Source organism: Zosterops lateralis (genome assembly GCF_965231275.1).
Source record: "Zosterops lateralis genome assembly, chromosome: 26".
Lineage (NCBI taxonomy): Eukaryota > Metazoa > Chordata > Aves > Passeriformes > Zosteropidae > Zosterops > Zosterops lateralis.
This window is the reverse complement of record NC_139786.1, coordinates 3,306,729-3,327,301: the sequence shown is the minus strand read 5'-3', so window position 1 is coordinate 3,327,301 and position 20,573 is coordinate 3,306,729. Positions and strand designations below refer to the sequence as shown.

The window sequence follows — 20,573 nt, the reverse complement described above, 5'->3', positions numbered from 1 at the left end:
AGGACAAGGGATGGGCTTTGGCAGACCCCAATCAGAAATTTTTGGTGTTTTATGCTGGTTCACCACTCCAGGGGATTATCCAACAGTTCCATCCATCTCCTGTGGGCACGAGGCCTCTCCTGGAGCTCCCAGGCTGAAGCTGCTGCATTTGTTGGTTGTCTGACACCTTCTTGCAAGGCAGACACAAACCACTTTTGTTGGTTTGAGGAAACCCCAACCCTTCAGCTTCTCTCTGCTTATGGTGATCACAAAAATACACAATTAACTGATCATTAACTGCCCTTGAATCTGCAGGAACAACATCAAATCTTCATCAAAGGAACAACTTTGCTACCTGCAATCACCCCAAAATATTCCATGTGCTGACTCTGCCCAGTCCCTCAAACCTTAGGAAGTGCAGTTTGTGCAAGTTTCCTAAACATCTCTGAGCCCACATTCCCTTTTGCCACCCACACATCCCCTCTGCTCTTCCCCAATTTCATGAGACAAGGAGGAAATATTTGGCAGCTGTGGATGAACCAAGGCTGATATTCAGAAGCCAAAAGTGCCCAGCTCAGTTTGAACCCAGCTGCTGAGGGTGAGGATGGAGTGAGGGAATGGACACACCTGGGTGCACAATTTCCCTGCAAAATAACAATTTTCCCTGCAAAAAAACAGCACAGCACCTTAGTGGGCAGACCCAGAGGAAAGCTGTGCTGCATTTACTTTTCCGAATTACTCTTTTTTTTTTAATAGCAGGGAGCTAAAACCCCAAATACAGGAAACTGGTTGTGTCTGGCAGCTGACACAGCCAGGCCAAGTGAGCTGCTTCCTCTGGACTTAAATATTCACAAAAAAAAAAAAAAAAAAAAAAAAAAAGTGTTAATTACTGACCATTCTAGTAAGATTCAGCAAAGTGGTAAAAATCTGTTTTATTTTAAACCTATGAGCTTTTTCCTGGGTTTCAGAGAGATGAGGAATGCATTTGACGTGTTCTAATAAACAAGGGGCTTCTTGGAAAAATATTTGTCTACTTTATAGTATAAACTGTCATCAGCTTGAGCTGCTGGGGTGGAATTTACACTCCAAGGTATGGATTTGTTTTACAAAGAAATAACTCTGTATTTGCCTGTTTGTTGTTTATTACCACACACCCGTGCTCCAGGATAAATCCAGCTTGACTTTATTACAAATTACACCCCTGTTGATCCAACTGCAGAATCCTGTTATCGAGGCAAATATCCCTCAGGGATTGTGGATAAATCCCCAAATTCAGCTGAATGAGATTTTCCTCTTATTTCCAAAAAGCTGGAGATTTTTGGACACAAAAATGGGTTTAAGTTTTGGAAATCAATATGGCAGGAAGAGTCCAGCCTGGGCACTGGGTGGCAGGGGAGGGAAGGAAGGTGGAAAAGCAGGGAATTCATCCATGGATTGGAGAAACTCTGCTCTGAGAGTGCTGATGCAGTTCTGAAGGTGAGGGTGAGAGAGAAAAATAAATTCTGTTGAGTGCTTTGATGTGGCTACAAAATATCAGGGTTTTTTTACCATTATATCTGAGATGATTTTATTATTCTATTGCAAATTATCTGGGGAAAAAAAAAGTTAGAAAATTACATCATAATAGCTAAAGAAACTGATTTCTGACTTCCTAAACAGGCTTGCGTGATTGTTCTCCTCATTTCCTCTTCCAGCTTCCCATTCTCTGATCTGACATTGCTGTCATTTCCTTCTTTTTTTCTGTTTGTTTGTTTGGATTGGGTTTTTTTTTTTTTTTTTTTTTTTGTGGTCGTCACTGCATTGACCAATTCTGGAAAGAATCCACGACTGCCAGCTTTGTGCTCTGGGGGTTTTGAGATGCTGAAATGTTGGTGTGGAGTTTGTGCCATTAACTCTTTCTGATATTGCAGTGAGGGTGCAGTTCCAGTCCTGGGAAGAGCAGCGTGTCCAGAGGGATCACAGGAGACTGGGAAATTCACTGTCTCTTAAAGCTTTCAAAGCCCACCCAATCCCCCTAAGAGGGAAAATCTTTTTGTGCCAAAACACAGAAATAAGCTGATCCTGAGGGTCTTCATTCTGCCATGTTTGGGCTAAAAAAAGATAATGACAGGATTGCTGGGAGTTGGGGATGAGGAGGAATCACCTGCAGGAGCATCTTTGGGTGGCAGGGACAAGGAACTCTGCAGAGCTGAGATATTCTAGAATAAGTGGTTTTATTGCAAGGGTTGTGGGTAAAAAGGGCTTTGCCTTCAGCCACCAGCCTGGGCTGGAGGGAACCCCAAAGAGAGAGGGAGAGAGAACAAGAGGGTGAGAGGTCAGAAGAGGAGAGTGAGGGAGAAAGGTGGGAGGGGTCAGAGAGCAGGGGGAAGAGAGCAGAGATAAGAGAGTAGGGGGTCAGGACAGGAGCTCTCTGGCCATCCCTGGCTCAGGACAGGGGCTCTCTGGCCATCCCAGGTCAGGACAGGAGCTCTCTGGCCATCTCTGGCTCAGGACAGGATCTCTCTGGCCATCCCTGGCTCAGGACAGGAGCTCTCTGGCCATCCCTGGTCAGGACAGGAGCTCTCTGCCCATCCCAGGTCAGGACAGGATCTCTCTGGCCATCCCTGGCTCAGGACAGGAGCTCTCTGGCCATCCCTGGCTCAGGACAGGAGCTCTCTGGCAATCCCTGGCTCAGGACAGGAGCTCTCTGGCCATCCCTGGCTCAGGACAGGGGCTCTCTGGCCATCCCTGGCTCAGGACAGGAGCTCTCTGGCAATCCCTGGCTCAGGACAGGAGCTCTCTGGCCATCCCTGGCTCAGGACAGGAGCTCTCTGGCCATCCCTGGCTCAGGACAGGAGCTCTCTGGCCATCCCTGGCTCAGGACAGGAGCTCTCTGGCCATCCCTGGCTCAGGACAGGATCTCTCTGGCCATCCCTGGTCAGGACAGGAGCTCTCTGCCCATCCCAGGTCAGGACAGGATCTCTCTGGCCATCCCTGGCTCAGGACAGGAGCTCTCTGGCCATCCCTGGCTCAGGACAGGAGCTCTCTGGCCATCCCTGGCTCAGGACAGGAGCTCTCTGGCCATCCCTGGCTCAGGACAGGAGCTCTCTGGCCATCCCTGGCTCAGGACAGGAGCTCTCTGGCCATCCTGAGCCAGGACAGGAGCTCTCTGGCCATCCCTGGCTCAGGACAGGAGCTCTCCGGCCATCCCAGGTCAGGACAGGAGCTCTCCGGCCATCCCTGGCTCAGGACAGGAGCTCTCTGGCCATCCCTGGCTCAGGACAGGAGCTCTCTGGCCATCCCTGGCTCAGGACAGGAGCTCTCTGGCCATCCCTGGCTCAGGACAGGAGCTCTCTGGCCATCTCTGGCTCAGGACAGGATCTCTCTGCCCATCCCTGGTCAGGACAGGAGCTCTCTGGCCATCTCTGGCTCAGGACAGGAGCTCTCTGGCAATCCCTGGCTCAGGACAGGAGCTCTCTGGCCATCCCTGGCTCAGGACAGGAGCTCTCTGGCCATCCCTGGTCAGGACAGGAGCTCTCTGGCCATCCCTGGCTCAGGACAGGAGCTCTCTGGCAATCCCTGGTCAGGACAGGAGCTCTCTGGCCATCCCTGGCTCAGGACAGGAGCTCTCTGGCAATCCCTGGCTCAGGACAGGAGCTCTCTGGCCATCCCAGGTCAGGACAGGAGCTCTCCGGCCATCCCAGGTCAGGACAGGAGCTCTCTGGCCATCCCTGGTCAGGACAGGAGCTCTCTGGCCATCCCTGGCTCAGGACAGGAGCTCTCTGGCCATCCCTGGCTCAGGACAGGAGCTCTCTGGCCATCCCTGGTCAGGACAGGAGCTCTCTGGCCATCCCAGGTCAGGACAGGAGCTCTCCGGCCATCCTGAGCCAGGACAGGGCTGTTCAGCCACCCCAGGTGAGGGCAGGAGCTGCCCCAGCCACCCCAAACCCCCCCTGCCCTCCCCAAACCCCATCACAACATCCCAACAAAGAGCAAAAGCTTCTCAGTTTATAAATTTTATTAGCTGGAGAGTGTACACAGTACTTACAATTGCATCTATTAAAGACCAAAATACACTTGAAAAAATGCATCATATAAAAAAAATTAAAAACTTTTGAACTATGTACAAACTTTGCCTGACATTATGTTAAGCTCAGGACCCTCCCATGCCCCTTCAACAAAGAAAAGTTTATTTTTCCCCCTCTTTTTACCATGCAGGGCCTTAAAGCCATTTGTAGCATCACTTGAGGACCATTTTGTTCCAAATCCTTTTTCACTTCTATAAATCTGAGGTTTGATGCTTCACTGCTCTGGGTCAATCAAACACATTTCTCCCCAAGCCTCTTCTTTCATCCTCACCCACTCTTTAACTCACTCCTAAAGTCGAGTTTTTTTTCTCAAGTGTAGCCAATCTACAAAGAATTCTCGTTTAATTACTAGGGAGGTTTGAACTGGACACGTCTCCAATTTTAACAGATTTCCTGGGAAAAGAAAGAAGATATTTTTGGTACCGTTGTCTGCTGGCTCCAACCTCACCAAATAAAACTTTCAGCAGTGAAACACAGAACACAAAACAAATTTAAAAAATATGACAGGAGCACTCGGGCTTTCACATCACTATTTAAAAATATTAACAATAAGACTTTCTAGAACACAAATCCGTATTTTTTTTTTTTACACACAACCTACAACAGCGGATCAGAGAACCTAGATATGAAAGGATATTGGGGAAAAAAGTCTAAAAGTTCTTTAAGAAAAGTAATTACTCATTAAAAAAAAAAAAAATGAAAAAAAATCTATGTCAGAGCAATAATCTTGCTTCCCAAACTTCCAGCTCTCAAAAAGTTGTTTCAGGACAGAGATTTACCATCAACTGAAGAGCAAAAAAACATCCTGGAGAGGCTCTTACTCCAGCCCACAAATATTCCACCAACAAAATGTAAAGATGCTCCAAAAAAAAATTCTATTTACAGTGCTGCAAATCCAACTAAAATCCCTTCAGGAGAGCTGCACGTTCCTGAAATGGGGGAGAGCCCAGGAAATGCTGTGTGAGGGTCTCAGGTGCCACCTGGGGAAATCCAGTGCTGGAACTGGAAAAGGATTTAAGGCAGAAACAACCAGAGGCCCTGATGATGCCATTGATGTTAAAAACACCCTTGAAATCATCAGAAATCAATCCTAATTAAGAGTTGTGAGCAGAGTGTCAGATTGCTGGTCTAACTTAGGATAAAAATTGAAAGGAAGGAGGTTTATTTCCCTGCCAGGAGCCAGGCCAGCTCCTCCTGCAGCTGCAGGTGAACCTGAGCCCTTCCCAGCTCCGGCTGTGGGGAGGGACAGAGAACCAGGATTGACACCAAGAGCTGAGCTGCATTTAGAGATGCAATTTGCCAATTCCAAACCCCCTCTGCAGCTCCTCCTTGTCCTTCCACTCCTCCACAGGGCATCCTTACAGCTGGACAGGCTCCCTCTTCCTCCAGGATTGTCTGCTCACAACAAGGATCTGACATTTCTCCTCTCCCTCTCACACTCTCAGGTTGAGTATTTTTCTTTTATCCAAAGGAAACAGAATTTTCCAGGCTCTGTTCTTTTGTATCCTCCCAGTCTTTTACACCTTGCTGATTTGTTTTTAGCCACGAGCTTCCAGTAAATGGGAAAACATGGGAGGGAGGAAATGTGATTTTCAAGCTGCATTTTTTGTGTCACTTGAAATCAGCATTCACTGAATTTAATCCTGTCTCGCCCATCCTTGGCTGCATTTCCTCAAAAATTCCTCATCGTTCAGCTTCACCTGGGCAGGTTCACACTCACCCAGCAACATTCCCAGCCCCAAACTCCACTGCTGAGATCCAGTTTGGACTACAGGACACAAAACCTGGAAAATCTGGGATTCCAGCAGCCAGAGTAGCTCTGTAACTCATCGAGGTGGGAGGGGACAGGAGTGGAATGGTGAGAAATCACCTGTTAAATGCTTTTAATTGCTGCTCCCATCACCAAAATTCAAATTATAGTAGGACAGGTGTAGAATCTAAATGAAAGCTCTGTTCTGTGGAGATGCTCAGCCCAAAGCCAGCTGTAGGTCATGGAAAAATCCTGTTTTTTTCATAATGTAACTACTGCTCCTTCACTAAGTGCCACTTTTGTTTTGTTTTTAAGAGCTTAATTTATAAAAAGCATGGAAGGTTCATCAGTATCTGCCTTCATCTGCTGAGTCCTTCAGGTACCTCAGGCTGAGCTGCTGTCCTGAACCATCATCCCTCACTCTGGAACTGGAGAACTGATTGAGGCATCAGAAACTCCATCCCAACAATGGACAAGTGCCAGCACTGACACTGAGGGCTCCACGTCTCTTGGAGGAACCACAGACTTCACTGGCAGGTGAGAAAGATCTAAAAACAAATAAACAAAAACACCAAATCCTTTGGAAGAGACTCACTTAAAATTTCAATCCTTTTTTATACTCGCATCCAGTTTTCTTCCAAAGCAACAAATACTGGCAATGAACATCCAAAAACCACCCAGAGATTGATTTTACTGACCCAATCCCCCCCAACATCTCCCTCTCCCAACCCCACTTGCAACAGAGACACAACACATCAAAGTCCTGCAGTAATCTTGACTATTTCTAGCATTGCTTGGATGGCTGAACCTTTCCCAGAGAAGAAAGAGCTTCTTTACACATTTACAAGGTAGAATTGAAAAGAATCCCTTCCCCATTCAGTTTCTGCCAGGGTTTGAAGTGCAAGAGCAGAGCCCAGCTCAGGGAAAAAACCGAGTCCAAAGGGGTGAGGAGTGGATGGAATAACAAATCTCTGCTGGGCAAACACAGGCCTGTGGTGCAGCCAGTCAGGGCTGGCTGGAGGAGCTGGAATCTGTCCCTGGACAGGGCTGAGCTGCACCAGCCACAGCGATTGAGGTGGGAAAATGAAGGAAAAACCAAAGGGATGAGAGCTCAGATTCCAAATTCCCTGTGCTGGATCAGGAGAGGGCACCAAGGAAGTCTGAAAGGTTCTGTTTGTCGAGTTAAAACCTCCAGCACGTCCTCAAGACGTGGTGCTTGCTGTGTGGAAAAGGACAGGCTGTGGCGTGGAGATTGTCCCACTCCAGGATTCTCTGGGCACTCTGGGCAGGCAGGACAGGCTGGCAGGAGGGATGGGAATTCCCTTCAGGGGTTTTTCCCTGGAAGCAGGGGTTAGGAGACCCTGATCATCTGTGTCATGGCCTCTTCGTTGGTTTGACTTGGATCCTGCAGACACAAAAGGAAATTCCATGTTTTTCCATGAAGCAGAGAGAGCCACACACAACTATCAGGACACTCCTGGCAGATATCCCTTGATCTCCAAAAATGTCCTATTTTTCCTGGGTTTTACAAGCCAGGGACATAAAAATCCTAATAACCTCCCAGGAATTTGTTGTTTCTGGTATTTAGGAAGACTCAGGACTGGTCTGATATTCAGGAATGATTTCAGTTCAAAATAAGAAACTCTCTGAAGGTACAGGACTGCTCTAAAGCACTGAGCAACCACAGAACCTGTTCATTCTACCCCACTGTGTCCCTTCCTTTGAAAAATGCCTTGCACTTTTTATGCAAATCAAGATGCAGCTAAGAATCAGATATTCCCATTTTTTAATTTTCCATCAGATGTAAAGATAAGGTGTCTCTATCTTTAATTCATGTCCTGAAAGAACACCCCAGTACCCGAGCAGAAAAAGCTATTTTACAAACAGAGAATATTTGTGTGCATTTATTCTAAAAACTACAAAGCGAACACACTTCTATCCACATTATTGTCATTTAATTCCTCAGGGGAACCATCTCTTGCTCTCCTACAAGCAGTGCCAGGAGGTTTTATTCCAAATAAATGTAAATGCAACAAGGGACAAGGGTCAGCAGCAGAGAAATTCAGAGGCAGGGAGGGACAAGGGTCAGCAGCCAAGGCCAAAAACCCAAACAAACAGCACAGACACCTCTGATGTGTGTCCTGAAGGGATTGAGGTGGGAAAATGAAGGGGGATTTGCCCCAAACCCCACTGACCTGCATGTGAGGGCTGTCCTTTTCCTTGGGGGAGAAGAAGCGTCCCCCCTCTCCCCGTTTCCTGGCCATGGCGTGCCGGTGCCGCGACTCGTGCAGGTATTTCTGCAGGAGGGGAGGAGCAGTCAGGGGGCAGCCTCTCTTCCCACTCACTGCTCTCCCAGGGGGAATTCCCAGTCCCCATCCATCCCCTGTCCCAGACTCCCAGTCACTGCCTCTCCAGAGGAAATTCCCATTCCCCATCCATCCTCTGCCCCACAGACTCTCAGTCACTGCTTTCCCGGGGGAATTCCCAGTTCCCATCCATCCCCTGCTCCACAGATTCCCACTCACTGCCTCTCCAGGGGAAATTCCCTGGGAAATTTAATCCATCTTCTGCCCCATAGACTCCCAGTTTTTCTCAGAAGAAATTCTCATTCCCCATCCATCCTCTGCCCCACAGATTCCCACTCACTGCTTTCCCAGGGGAAATTCCCAGTTCCCATCCATCCCTTGCCCCACAGACTCTCAGTCACTGCTTTCCCAGAAGAAATTCCCAGTCCTCATCCATCTCTACCCCACAGACTCTCAGTCACTGCCTCCTCAGAGTCAATTCCCAGTCCCCATCCATGCCCTGCCCCACTGATTCCCAGTCACTGCTTTCCCAGAAGAAATTCCCATTCCCCATCCATCCTCTGTCCCACAGACACCACGCTCACAGTCAGTGCACACTCACACAGCTCCAGACACTCCCACAACCACCCAAAAGAAGCAGAATTATCCTCAACAGACTTAAAAAATTTACTCTGATGTAGCTCACGAACAAAATCACTGTAAAACTGAGGAAAGGAAAAACCAAGATCCCAAATCCTCATTTTCCAGCCCAGGTGGGATTCTATGCCTTGGGATTCTGTGCCAGATCTGAGTTTTATCCTCACCCTTCTCTCTTTGGGGATTTTTCCCTCTGCTTCCAGCTTGGCCCGTGCCTGTCTCCTCTTGAGGATACGGTGGTACTGCTTGGCATTGACATAGAGGGGCTCCTCCTCCAGCATCTCTGCCCCAGGCAGAGGGATCCTCTGGATGGCTGGGACTGAGCCAGCTCCAGGCACCATCTGCACACAGAGCCTGGGATTAGTTCTCACAGCTCAGCACATGAACTGGACACAAAGATGTCATTAAAAACCTCAATATTGGAACAGAAAGTGGGTTTTGTTCAGGTAATGCAGCTGCTTAAATGAAAAGGAGGAATGAAGCTGTTGTCAAATTGCAGAAGCAATTTAAACAAATCTGTCCTGCTGGGTTTTCCTGATAAAGGTAAAATTTCAATACAGTTCCTTGACTGTGTTGGTGCTTCTTGGACAATTAAACAAACAGGACATGGCTGGTGTTTCCCTTTCTTTTGGGTTATCTCTTATTTCAATTATTTCACTTCAGAGCATCTCTAAGCCAACCCTGCAGAGCTGCTGACATCTAGTGGAGACCAACAACATTCAAAAGAATGTTCAAAACAAATAGGAATTGGCAGGAAAAACCTCTATGAATGATGGAAACAAATCCCAAGGGATCCTCGAGAAAACCAGAAGTGACTCAACCTCTATTTAAACCTTTGCTCATCACCTCACAGCTCAGTTTGAATTTCAGTTTCTAGATTTCTGAGCTGCTGTGGGAGAGAGAAAGTCCAGAGCAAAGATCACAGCAGGATCCAGGACTTTGAAGCTGAAAATTTGTGTTGTTTAAACTTTAAATAATAGAACTTACAGAGAAATCTGATTGTAGTATCTGAATCTCAGGTGAGTTTATCAAGGAGTCACAGGATTTGGTTGGAAAGGATCTTAAGGATCACCCAATTCCAACCTTCTGCCACAGGCAGGGACAAGTTCCACCATCCCAGGGGGCTCCAGCCTGGCCTTGGACACTTCCAGGGATGGAGCAGCCACAGCTGTGCCAGATCCTCTTTATCCTCCAGGCAGGAATTCCTTCCCAACATCCCACCCAACCCTCCCCTCCTTCAACTCATCCCATCCCTACCCTTGTGAAAATCCTGCTGGATTTGAGTACAAACACCTTAAAAAGCTCAGCCTGCAGGGGCAGCAGTGGGGATTTCACACCTACCATGACCATTCCCCCTGAATTGACCACGTTCCCAGCCACTGGCAGTGTCACTGTGACTGTCCCCTGGCCACTGCTGGTGGTGTTGGTGTTGGCTCCTGTTTGGACAATCTGGGCTCCAGCCAGGCTGGCTGCAGGGATGGTGATCATGCCTGTAACAGGGACTGTAACTTTAAGGAAGTAGAACACAAAAGGAAAGAAAGAAAAGAAAAGAAAAGAAAAAAAAAAAAAAAAAAAAAAAAAAAAAAAAAAAAAAAAAAGGAGAAAAAACATGCACACAAAAAAGAAGGGAACAGCATTAGTCCCACTTCTGTGTTTTACTCATTCATCCTTCCAAAACATGCAGAGAGTCAGGAAAGTGTGTTGAAGTGAGGGATTAAATACCACCAGAATTCCTAGTTTTTTTTGCATTTGTAACCTCACTGTGAGTAACCACATACTCTTGAGGTGGAAAAGCAAAATTAAGGGGTTTTATTCTACCAGCCCCTGCCAGAGACAAGATTTTGGAAAGAACCCCAGAGTGACTTCCTGCAGAGCACACAAACACCTCAATAAATAAAAAGCCTCTCCAAGAGATGCCCTGGCTCCTGCCAGCCCTCCTACCTTGCTGCAGGATGGTGCCATCAGCATTCACAGGCTGGTACACGATGGTCTGGCCCTCAGCAGCCTGGGCAACCTGCTGGCCTTGCACTGCGATCTGCTGCTGGGTCTGGACAAAACAAAGAACACAAAAACGTCACAAATTGCCTCTTTTCTTCCCCAGGGTTTACAATTCCTGAATGAACACATGGTGCTTGAGGTGTTCCAGGTGTCTGTTTCTGTTGCCTCGTTAGCAGCAGTAAGAAATAGGCTGGAGCACAGAGCAAATACCTGGAGATCAAACACCTGAAGCACATGTAAGATGCTTTTTCTAATAGTTCAATAATGGAAAAAAAAAAAAAAAATCCCAATTCTAGGTTTCCTGGCTCACTATGAAGATGTGAAAGAACTGTTCTGCTCCAAAATTCAATTTTGGCCCTAACCAAAAGCATCAGCAGAAAACCCCAGGTGTGACTGGACTACTGCACACGATGGCCCGAGTATGGAATTAGCAATGCTTCATGTTTTCAAAATCCAACAAAGAGACAAAAAACAACCACGAACCAATAAAATACAGAAACACGATGGAGAAAAACATGCAACCTAATCTCTCTGCCCCAGAGTCATGTATGAAAAAAACTACAAAAACATGACACTTATTCTCAAATTCTCCTCAATATTAATAATTCCTTTTTTTTTTTTTTTTTTTTTTTTTTAAACTTAAGTCATTTGTCAAGTTTCTCTTCCTGCTCCTCTGCAGAAAAGCCTTTCATGCTGGTGCAGTTACCTGTGTCTGGCCAGCAGTAACTGCAGTCTGGGGCTGCTGTATAATGATCTGCTGGGTCTGGCCCTGCTGCCCCTGTACCTGCACAGCCTGCCCACCTTGAATCTGAATCTGACCTGGCTGGACCAACTGAATCTGTGGAAGAAAGAGTCAGAAAGGAACATTAACTATGCCTCTGATTTCTCCCCTCCTCGGCCTCAGCGTGACCGAGTCACCTCTGAGGGTGATTTAGTGTTGCACAGAAAAAAGGAAGCAGAGAGTCTTCTCTTTTTCCAAGTTGGAAATGAGGAGTTCTTAATGGATGTGACACAGGCACATGGGGCAGAGGGACCAGAGTGCTGTGTCACTGTGCTCCAGCAGCTCTGCACTGCTTACACAATAAATCACTCGGGAGAAATCAATTATTCACATCCACTGGGAACAGAGAGTCAGGTGGAAGAGGAGGACTAAGATTTAAGATGTCTGTGGGGTGTTAATTATCCAGCACTCAGAAGTACTTCTGGGATATATAAAGTTGTCCTCAGCTTTGCAGAGTATTTCCACCACTGTGGAACATTCTTAGATTAAAAAAAAAAGAAGAGCTGGAATGTGGTCTGAAAGTTTGTGTTTAAAAACACAGTTATGGATTTTCCTCCACCAACCAGACTGAGAAGAACCTCATACAAATTACAGTGGTTTTCAACAAAGGAAATGTTAAATAAACCTCTCAAAGTACCAAGACATCATTTGCCTTCCTGGACTGTGCTGGGTTCCTAAACCCCACCCTAAATCATCAGGACACTTTCATTATGCCACAATTACAGTTCTTCCCTTTGCTTTTCAGGAACACTTTGACCACCTCCTTAAATTTACCAACTGTCTTTTAAACAGGTAATTACTTCCAAAAAAAATCCATTTTCTGTACCTTCTTCACTATTGCCTTCTGTGCAACAGGGATGTTTAAATTCCCCTTCAGCCATCACATATTAGAGGGGCTCAAACAGAAGTTACTTGCAAGAAACTTTCTTAAATATCTTTTTTTAAATATAAATCCTCTTTCTGGGCCATAAATTGAACAAGCACCAGATCTCTAATTACATTGCAAGGGCCAGATAAAACATCCCAACAAACAAAAATCCTGCTCTAGGGGAAGGTATCCCTGCCCATGGCAGGGCTGGTGCAACTGGATGAGCTTTAAGGTCTCATCCAACCCAAATCATTCCAGGATGAAAAAAACCCAAACCAACCCAGCTGTGTTTTAGCATTGATGTAAAAAGTTTGCACACAAAACCTGAGCTCATAAAGGACTTTGGCTCATTCCCACCAAGCACAACCTGTGCCTGGTTTTGGGGTGCTGAGCAGAGCCCTGGGTGGCAGTGGCAGCAACCTCAGAGTGTCCCCAGGGTGTGCAGTGTCCTCAGGCACAGTGTCCCCCAGGACAGTGTCCTCAAGCTGTACACTGTCCTCAGGCAATGTCCCCAGGCACAGTGTCCCCCAGGACAGTGTCCTCAAGCTGTACACTGTCCTCAGGCAATGTCCCCAGGCACAGTGTCCCCAAGCTGTCCACTGTCCCCAAGCTGTGCAGTGTCCCCAAGCTGTGCAGTGTCCCCCAGGGTGTGCAGTGTCCACCAGGCTGAGGCACAGTGTCCCCCAGGACAGTGTCCTCAGGCTGTCCACTGTCCTCAAGCTGTGCACTGTCCCCAGGCTGAGGCACAGTGTCCCCAGGCTGTGCACTGTCCCTAGGCTGGGCAGTGTCCCCAGGCTGAGGCACAGTGTCCCCAGGCTGTGCACTGTCCCTAGGCTGGGCAGTGTCCCCAGGCTGAGGCACAGTGTCCCCAGGACAGTGTCCCCAGGCTGGGCAGTGTCCCCAAGCTGTGCAGTGTCTCCAGGCTGAGGTACAGTGTCCCCAGGCTGTGCACTGTCCCCAGGCTGTGCACTGTCCCCAGGCACAGTATCCCCAGGGTGTGCAGTGTCCCCCAGGACAGTGCCCCCAGGCTGAGGCACAGTGTCCCCAAGCACAGTGTCCCAGGCTGTGCACTGTCCTCAAACACAGTGTCCCCAGGCTGTGCAGTGTCCCCAGGGTGTCTCACTCACCTGCTGCAGGCCCTGTGTGCCAGACACGGGCACCTGCATGATGGTCTGTCCCTGTCCCCCGGGCACGGCCTGCACCATGATGGGCTGGCCCGTGGAGGTGATGAGCTGGCCCCCGCTCACCTGCACCATCAGGGGCTGCCCCTGCACCTGTGAACAACAAGGGAACAATGAAAACCCCGCCAGAGCAGCCCCACGGCTCACCTGTGGCCCTGTGGGGGCAGAGGGACTGGGAAACGGGCACTGAGCTGCTTCACACCAGCTCTGGGGTCCAGGGTGTGCTGTGGATTTAGTGAGTTATCTGCTTCTCTTGCAGGCCAGTTGTTATAAAGCGTGAAAAACACGTTCTCCAGCCACAAGAACTGCCTTCATGCACAGCCCAAGAGCAAAGTGGGATAGAAAACTTCAGCATTCACCTCACAATTACTGATTTTTAATTGAGGTTCCTATTGAGAGAGCTCTCTTCTGAAGGAGGTTCAGCTCTCTCCAATTTCATGCCTACAACATTCCCATTTCCAAACTGACATGGAGCATGGGCGTGTGCTGAGAGAAACTCTCCATGGTTATCGAGGGAAATTGGGACTGGAGCAACACAAAATGGGAGTTCAGGGAGGAAAAGTCAAAATGGACAAGCAGCAGCCACTTCTGGGCCCCAAAAATATAAATAAATATATATATAAATATATAAAAGTAAATATAAAAATAAAAATAAATATAAAGTGTGACCTGGCACAGGTTGCTCAGAGAAGCTGTGGCTGCCCCTGGATCCCTGGAAGTGTCCAAGGCCAGGCTGGACATTGGGGTTTGGACCACTCTGGGACAGGGGAAGGTGTTGGGGTTGGAACTGGGTGAGCTTTAAGGTCCCTTCCCACCCAAACCAGGCTGGGATTCTGTGGTGACTTTGGCCTAAAAACCTCTGGACTCTTGGACCTTGTATCTCTCTGGTGACAGGGAAAAAGCCCCATGAAAAGAAAAATAAGGGGAAAACTTCCCTGTTTGAACCCCCTCACCTGCCAAGTCCTCAAATTCCCCAAACAGATCTTGAAAAATGCTCTACCTTCAGGGCCTAAATGCAAAATAAGTCTCATGAACTCAGGAATGACACAATCTGATTTGTTTAGGAACAAAAACATCACAATGTGGTAAAGTCACCCAGTTCCTGGGTTTCACACCCCAGGGGGGGTGAGGAGCCAAATCCTGCCCTGGGAATTTGATTTTCCAGGTCCCCACTCTGTCCCTCAGCCCCTGGGCTGGATCACACAGGGAGGAGCATGCTCAGGTCAGCACAGAGAAGCACAGGCAGCAGCACAATATCCAAGAAGCAGAAAGGAAAAGAAGACATTCCAGGATTTTTTGTTAATGAATCAGAGCAAGGCAAAATAGAAGAAAAAAAATAAATATAAAAATGGTGAGGAAAAACATAACAACAACCCAGTGAGCCCAGCAATCCAAGTCAGGAAGTGTTTTGAGATTTGAACTCTGAACATAAAAAATGCTGTGTTAATCCTGCACCTGGCAGGGCCATCCCAGCCCCCTGGAACCACCCTGGACTGAAGAATTACAAACCAGACCAGAATTCTGAGTGCAAAACTGTCAACTGCTCTGCAAAGAGCTCCTGGAAAGCCTGGCTGAGTTAAGGAAGTGGGGGCTGCAGGACAGGAAATACTTCACACTGAAAGTTTCTTTCCAAACTGGGATGTATTTACTGCTTGGATTCATAAGGCTCCTGGGTTTCCCTGTGTTGATCACAGGTAAATAAGAAATTGGATCTCTCAGTGCCACAGAGGCCAATAATTGTCCCCAGGTGCCCTTTCAGCCACAGGGTGAAGGTTCCCCTGTCCAAACAGGCTCTGGCACCACCTCTGTCTGTCTCATGCAGTGAAGGCATAGCCCTCCTCAGGGAAGAGCTCAGAACCCTCATTTCCTTGGAATTACAGGAAATCTTTGGGCTTTACCCCCACTGTTACTTCCCCATTTTAACTCTGAAGCCTCACTGAACCACAATTCCCTTCCAGAATTCCTGACATGCACTTGGGAACAGCTCCAATGCCATGGGCAAACCCTACAGAGAAGATTCCTGCTCCACATCCCCCCTGGAAAACCCTGGGAAAACACAGCATTAGATATGTGGTGCTGGGGAAGGGTCATGCAGTGCTCAGAAACACAATCAGAGAGGTCACCACTACCTGGAGGGTCTGGACTTGCTGGCCTGAGGCCGATGCCACCTGGGCCTCAGTCTGCAGCTGGACAGCTGTGACACCTCCCTGCTGCTGGGAACAGGAACAGGGAAGAGCTTGAAACATGGAAATGGCACAACACGCTGCTGGGACGGGGGGTGGGGGTCACACAGGAATGGGAATGGCAGCAAAACGAGGGATGGGAGTTCCCTGGAACTGCACATGGCACTGCCAGGCCTCAACATCCCATCTCACAGAATATGGGAAAATTTTGTAGGATTTGAAGGTCAGTTTCAGGGGTTTAATTTTGCAGGCTTCAACATCCCAACTCACAGGGAATGGGAGGGAAAATTGTGCAGGATTTGAAGCTCAGTTTCACGGTTTTAGTTTGGAAGTTTCAGGCCTCAATATCCCAACTCACAGAGAATGGGAGAGGTCATTTTGAAGGATTTCAAAAGCTCAGTTTCAAGGCTTTAATTTTGCAGGCTTCAATATCCCAACTCACAGAATATGGGGGGGAAAAATTTGCAGGATTTGAAGCTCAGTTTCAGGGGTTTGATTTTGCAGGCTTCAATATCCCAACTCACAGGGAACAAGAGGGGAATTTTTGCAGGATTTCAAGCTCAGTTTCAGGGTTTAGATTTTGCAGGTTCCAATATCCCAACTCACAGGGATCAGGAGGAAAATTTTTACAGGATTTGAATTTCAGTTTCAGGGGTTTAGTTTGGAAGTTTTAGGCTTCAACATCCCAACTCCCAGGGATCAGGAGGGAAAATTTTGCAGGATTTGAAGCTCAGTTTCAAGGTTTTAGTTTGGAAGTTTCAAGCTCCAATATCCCAACTCACAGGGAACAGGACAGGGAAAATTTTGCAGGATTTGAAGCTCAGTTTCAGGGTTTAGATTTTGAAGTTTCAAGCTTCAATATCCCAACTCACAGGGAACAGGACAGGGAAAATTTTTCAGGATTTCAAGCTCAGTTTCAGGGTTTTCAGTCTGCTCACTGCCCAGGGTTCCAGATTTTGGGCACACTGGTTTGTCCTGCAGCAGGGTCTGAGCTCATCTCTGCCACCCCCTGTGTCACTGTGTGCCACCAGTGACCCTGAGGGACAGTCTGCACAGGCTGCAGGAGCAGGCAGAGCTGAAAGCCTTTTCTATCTTTAGGCTCTTTGCTAAGAGTCCCAAAATACTCCCAGTAACTGTGTTAGCATGGGGAGATGAAGGACAGCTCCCTCCCAACAGCCTGGTAAAACAACTTATTTTAGCAAAATGTTTCATGTCAGACACAGCCTTTAAGAAGTTGTGCTGCAAATGAAAGCCAAGAGATGGTTTTATCTCCTTTTCACCTGAAAAATGCCAATAAACCAACTACATCTTTGGTTATCTGCTGCAAACAGGTATTTGGGATAATCCTTGATGTAAAATGTTTTAATCTCAAGTGCAATCTTGAAAAAAAAGTCAACTGCAGCTAAACCCAGGGGAAGGATTTTGGTCCCTGGTGAAGGAAAAGCAAAGCAGATCTCACAGAAAACATCATCCAGTGGCTCAGCCCTTTGCATGGCAAAGCACCAAACCCCACCTTGAACTAGAAGATGCAACAAAAACTCAGCAGCAGCTGAAAATACATCCCCAAATCTGAATATGGAAAGCTGAACAGCCAAAAATCAGTAAGGCCTCAAAACTCAGCCCTGGTATTTTGCACATTGAAACATGAACTTCTTTGTGGGATGGGTGAGTTCATCCAGAGCTCCAGGGTTGGTTTAATTCCTGTTCTGTGTGTTTGTTTTGCTCCACCTGTTGTCCTGAAACAAAGAATCTTTATAAATGTCCATTTGATAAAGCTGGAGAAAACCTCTGTGGGCTTGAACAAAACCTATTTCAACTTTGGGGGAATTTTTCTTGGGGACAACTGATTGTCTCTGTCAATATTCTGTTTCCTCCATTTTCATAGATGTGTAAATATATTTTTATGTCTTTACATTTCACTTTTCCCTGTCACTACCATTTTGCAAACTCCCTGAAATTTGGTCATTTGTACCCCTGCAATTTAATTTTAATTTTATAAATTTAATTTTAATTTTGTAAATTTAATTTTAATTTTATAATTTTTTTATATTTATATTAAAATTTATGAATTTTATTTTTAAGGTATAGCAAGTGTATTTTAAAAACCACATTCACTCTGACTTCCAGGCAGGTGCCAGCAGTGCCCAGGTGGCAGAACTGAGGTGAAGAGGTCCCCAGGAGGATGAGAACTGTGCTGCTGTGCCCCTCTGAGGGGTGCAAAGGGCCCCCCCAGTTCCTCATTCCGTACCTGCTGCTGGATCTGCCCCGCCTGCACCACGATCTGCTCCGTGGAGCTGCTGCTGTTGGCTGTGTACTGCTCCATGCTGCCTCAGCCCCTGCAAGACAAGCAAAAAAAAATCTGGTGATCTGCTGTCCTCAAGCTTGGGAATTCCCACTGTCCCCCAGCAAAGCAGGAGCTGCCCCAGGGCAGAGCTCTCCGGGAGCTGCCCCAACTCAGCAATGAGCAGAGGTGGCACTTCAGGCACATCTGAGCTGAGTGAGCAGCAAAACCACCTCAATTCTGTCCCACATTTCATGGACTCCACCAGTTCTCTGAGTCTGCACACCCTGGGCCCACCCAGGGGAGTGTCACTGTGAGGAAAACATCAGGAAATGCAGCCTTTAGGTGTGAAACCAAAGTGCACTTCAAGAATTCAGCTGTGAAGGCTCTTCTCTCCTTTCCCCACTGCACACCACAATCTCTTCACTTCTCATGGAATAGTTTGGGTGGGAAGGGGCATCAAGGATCATCCAGTGTCACCCTGGTGTCACCCCTGTCACCATCCCAGGGTGCTCCAACCTGCCCTTGGACACTTCCAGGGATCCACAGCTCCTGCCCCAGGGCCTCCCCACCCTCACAGGGAGGAATCTCTTCTCTAAAAGTATTTACACACTCAAAAACATCCTTCATGTATTTTTGGGAACCACCAGCAGCAGATTTCCCAGCCCCTCTCTCATCCCTTGGCCCTTTCCCTGCACACATCAACACCACCGTGCTGAATTGATAAAAACACCTTTTCCCTGCTATTGCTTCTCCTCACAGCCCAAACAACAGCACAATTCCTCCTCTAGTGAGGTGTTTGATTTATGCCACGACTGAACAAGTTCCTGCAACACTGCTGGAAGGAAACACAGCCCAGAACTTTAATTTTCCAAGTCTAAAGCCACAAAACCTCCAGCTCCCTCAATTTTTCAAGGAATGCTGGCAGGATTAAGTCACAGACTCCCTGTACCCGTTGCTGTGGTTACTGCTCCATCCATGTGGTTACTGCTGTTTGAGCTCCATCCTTTGCCCATTTCCTGAGAGTTTTTTCCCAGCCAGAATAAAAGAAGATAAATATTTTTTCTGAAAAGTGCTGCTGTCAGGTTCTCATTTCAACTTCACACCGGATACTTAATTTCTGCCTTAAATTAAAACCTTTAATTAAAACATTAAACAGCTCTGTAATCCCAACACTCCACAGCAGAGCTGCCCAAAGTTCTGGACAAGGTTTTACCAGGGCTGGATCCTCACCCTCCAAGGGATTATTTCACCCCCTTCATTAAACACAGAGTGGCCAAGTTAAATATTAAAGCTCAGGGATCGATCAGAGGATGGCAGCTCCTCCCCCGGTGAGCTCATGGGCAGCTCCTCCTCACCGGGAACGCTCCGGGAACCAGGGAGGGCTACACTTCCAGCAGCAGATATTTGAATAAACACTATATATATTTAAAAAATATTTAGTTGTATGGGACTCATTAGGATCGTCAAACTCCTCCTGGCCCTGCACAGGACAGCTCCAAAATATATATAAACACTTATATATATATATATACACACATATATAACGTACATAATTTATATTTATATTTATACAAACATAGCTGCCCCAGGAACAGTTTCCTCAACAACCAACCCACACCAGGAGCCAAACCAGAGCCGTGAACAGCCCGGGAGCTCCACAGCATCACCGGGCAAAGCCCCAGAACGGGCAGAGAGAGCCCCGGGATGGGCAGAGAGCCCCGGGACAGGCAGAGAGAGCCCCGGGACGGGCAGAGAGCCTCAGGACGGGCAGAGAGCCCCGGGACGGGCAGAGCCCTGCGGTTTCCCCGGGATCCCGCTGCCCAAGGGCACGGCCGAGCCTCCCGCCCACACCGGAGCGGGGGCGGCCCGAGCTCGGCATGCGGAGCGCCGCTTTGCTCCGGGCTCCTCGTGGGAGCCGAGCATGACCCGGGGCTGTTGTTTGAGCGCGGGAAGCCCCGGGCTGGGAGTCCCGCTGTGCTCGAGGCTGCCCCAAGGGCCGCCGGAGCGACACCGGGAGAGGCGGCACCGCGCACAGCGGGACCAGCCGGGGCAGCGCGGGCCCCTCTGCCGGCGGGGAGGGCGGGGCGCTCCCGGGGGAAGAGGCCGGGCCCCGCTGCGGCGCTCAGCACCGCTCTCCCGGCCCGGCCGGCCCCGCTGTTCACAGCCCCCTCAGCCCCTGAGCCCCGCGGCCCCGGCCCGGCCCCGGTCCCCCCTCAGCCCCTGAGTGGCCGCGGCCCCGCCAATCCCGGCGCGCGGGGGCTCCATATTGGCCGCTCGCGCTCACCGTGCCGCGCTGCCCGGTCCGCGCCCCGCGCTGATTGGCTCCGCCGCGGGGCCCCGAAGCCCAATCAGCGCCCGCACTCGCCCGCCGCGCAAAATGGCGCCCAACCGCGGACAAAGGGGGCGAGGGGCGGGGCCCCCCCTGCCCGGCCGCGGCCGCCCAACCGCGCGCCTCGCCCTGCCCGGCGTTGCTGCGGCTGCGCGGGGGCCCTGGGGCGCACGCGCGGGTTTTGGGCCCCGCCCACAGTTAAGCTCCGCCC

At 48.7% G+C, this 20,573-nt stretch overlaps 1 protein-coding gene across 6 annotated transcripts; it reads right to left on the bottom strand.

Annotated features, from left to right (window-relative positions):
* Window positions 1-6,391: 6,391 nt before the first annotated feature.
* Window positions 6,392-20,487, bottom strand: NFYA (nuclear transcription factor Y subunit alpha). 6 transcript variants are annotated; one of them, XM_083878401.1, is made up of 10 exons: window positions 20,318-20,487; window positions 17,998-18,085; window positions 15,693-15,779; window positions 13,513-13,659; window positions 11,443-11,574; window positions 10,680-10,785; window positions 10,080-10,246; window positions 8,906-9,079; window positions 7,992-8,093; window positions 6,392-7,201 (listed from the first exon to the last, which is right to left on the bottom strand). In XM_083878401.1, exons 2-10 carry the CDS (start codon window positions 18,070-18,072, stop codon window positions 7,148-7,150), a joined length of 1,044 nt encoding a protein of 347 aa, XP_083734527.1. In that variant the 5' UTR covers window positions 18,073-18,085; window positions 20,318-20,487; the 3' UTR covers window positions 6,392-7,147. The 6 variants fall into 6 exon arrangements, with proteins under 6 accessions (XP_083734527.1, XP_083734525.1, XP_083734522.1 ...); XM_083878399.1 differs by lacking the exon at window positions 11,443-11,574 and having other exon boundaries at window positions 10,080-10,228; window positions 20,318-20,480; XM_083878396.1 differs by lacking the exon at window positions 11,443-11,574 and having other exon boundaries at window positions 20,318-20,478.
* Between the last annotated feature and the right edge of the window lie 86 nt (window positions 20,488-20,573).

What these genes read in the sequence shown, in the direction of transcription:
- NFYA (XM_083878401.1), bottom strand. Translation starts at nt 18,072, where the DNA reads ATGGAGCAGTACACAGCCAACAGCAGCAGCTCCACGGAGCAGATCGTG. An exon ending in CGGGGCAGATCCAGCAGCAG is followed by an intron (nt 15,780 to 17,997) that starts GTACGGAATGAG and finishes TCCTGTTCCCAG; the next exon opens with CAGCAGGGAGGTGTCACAGC. An exon ending in AGGACAGCCCTCACATGCAG is followed by an intron (nt 7,202 to 7,991) that starts GTCAGTGGGGTT and finishes TTGTGTCTGCAG; the next exon opens with GATCCAAGTCAAACCAACGA.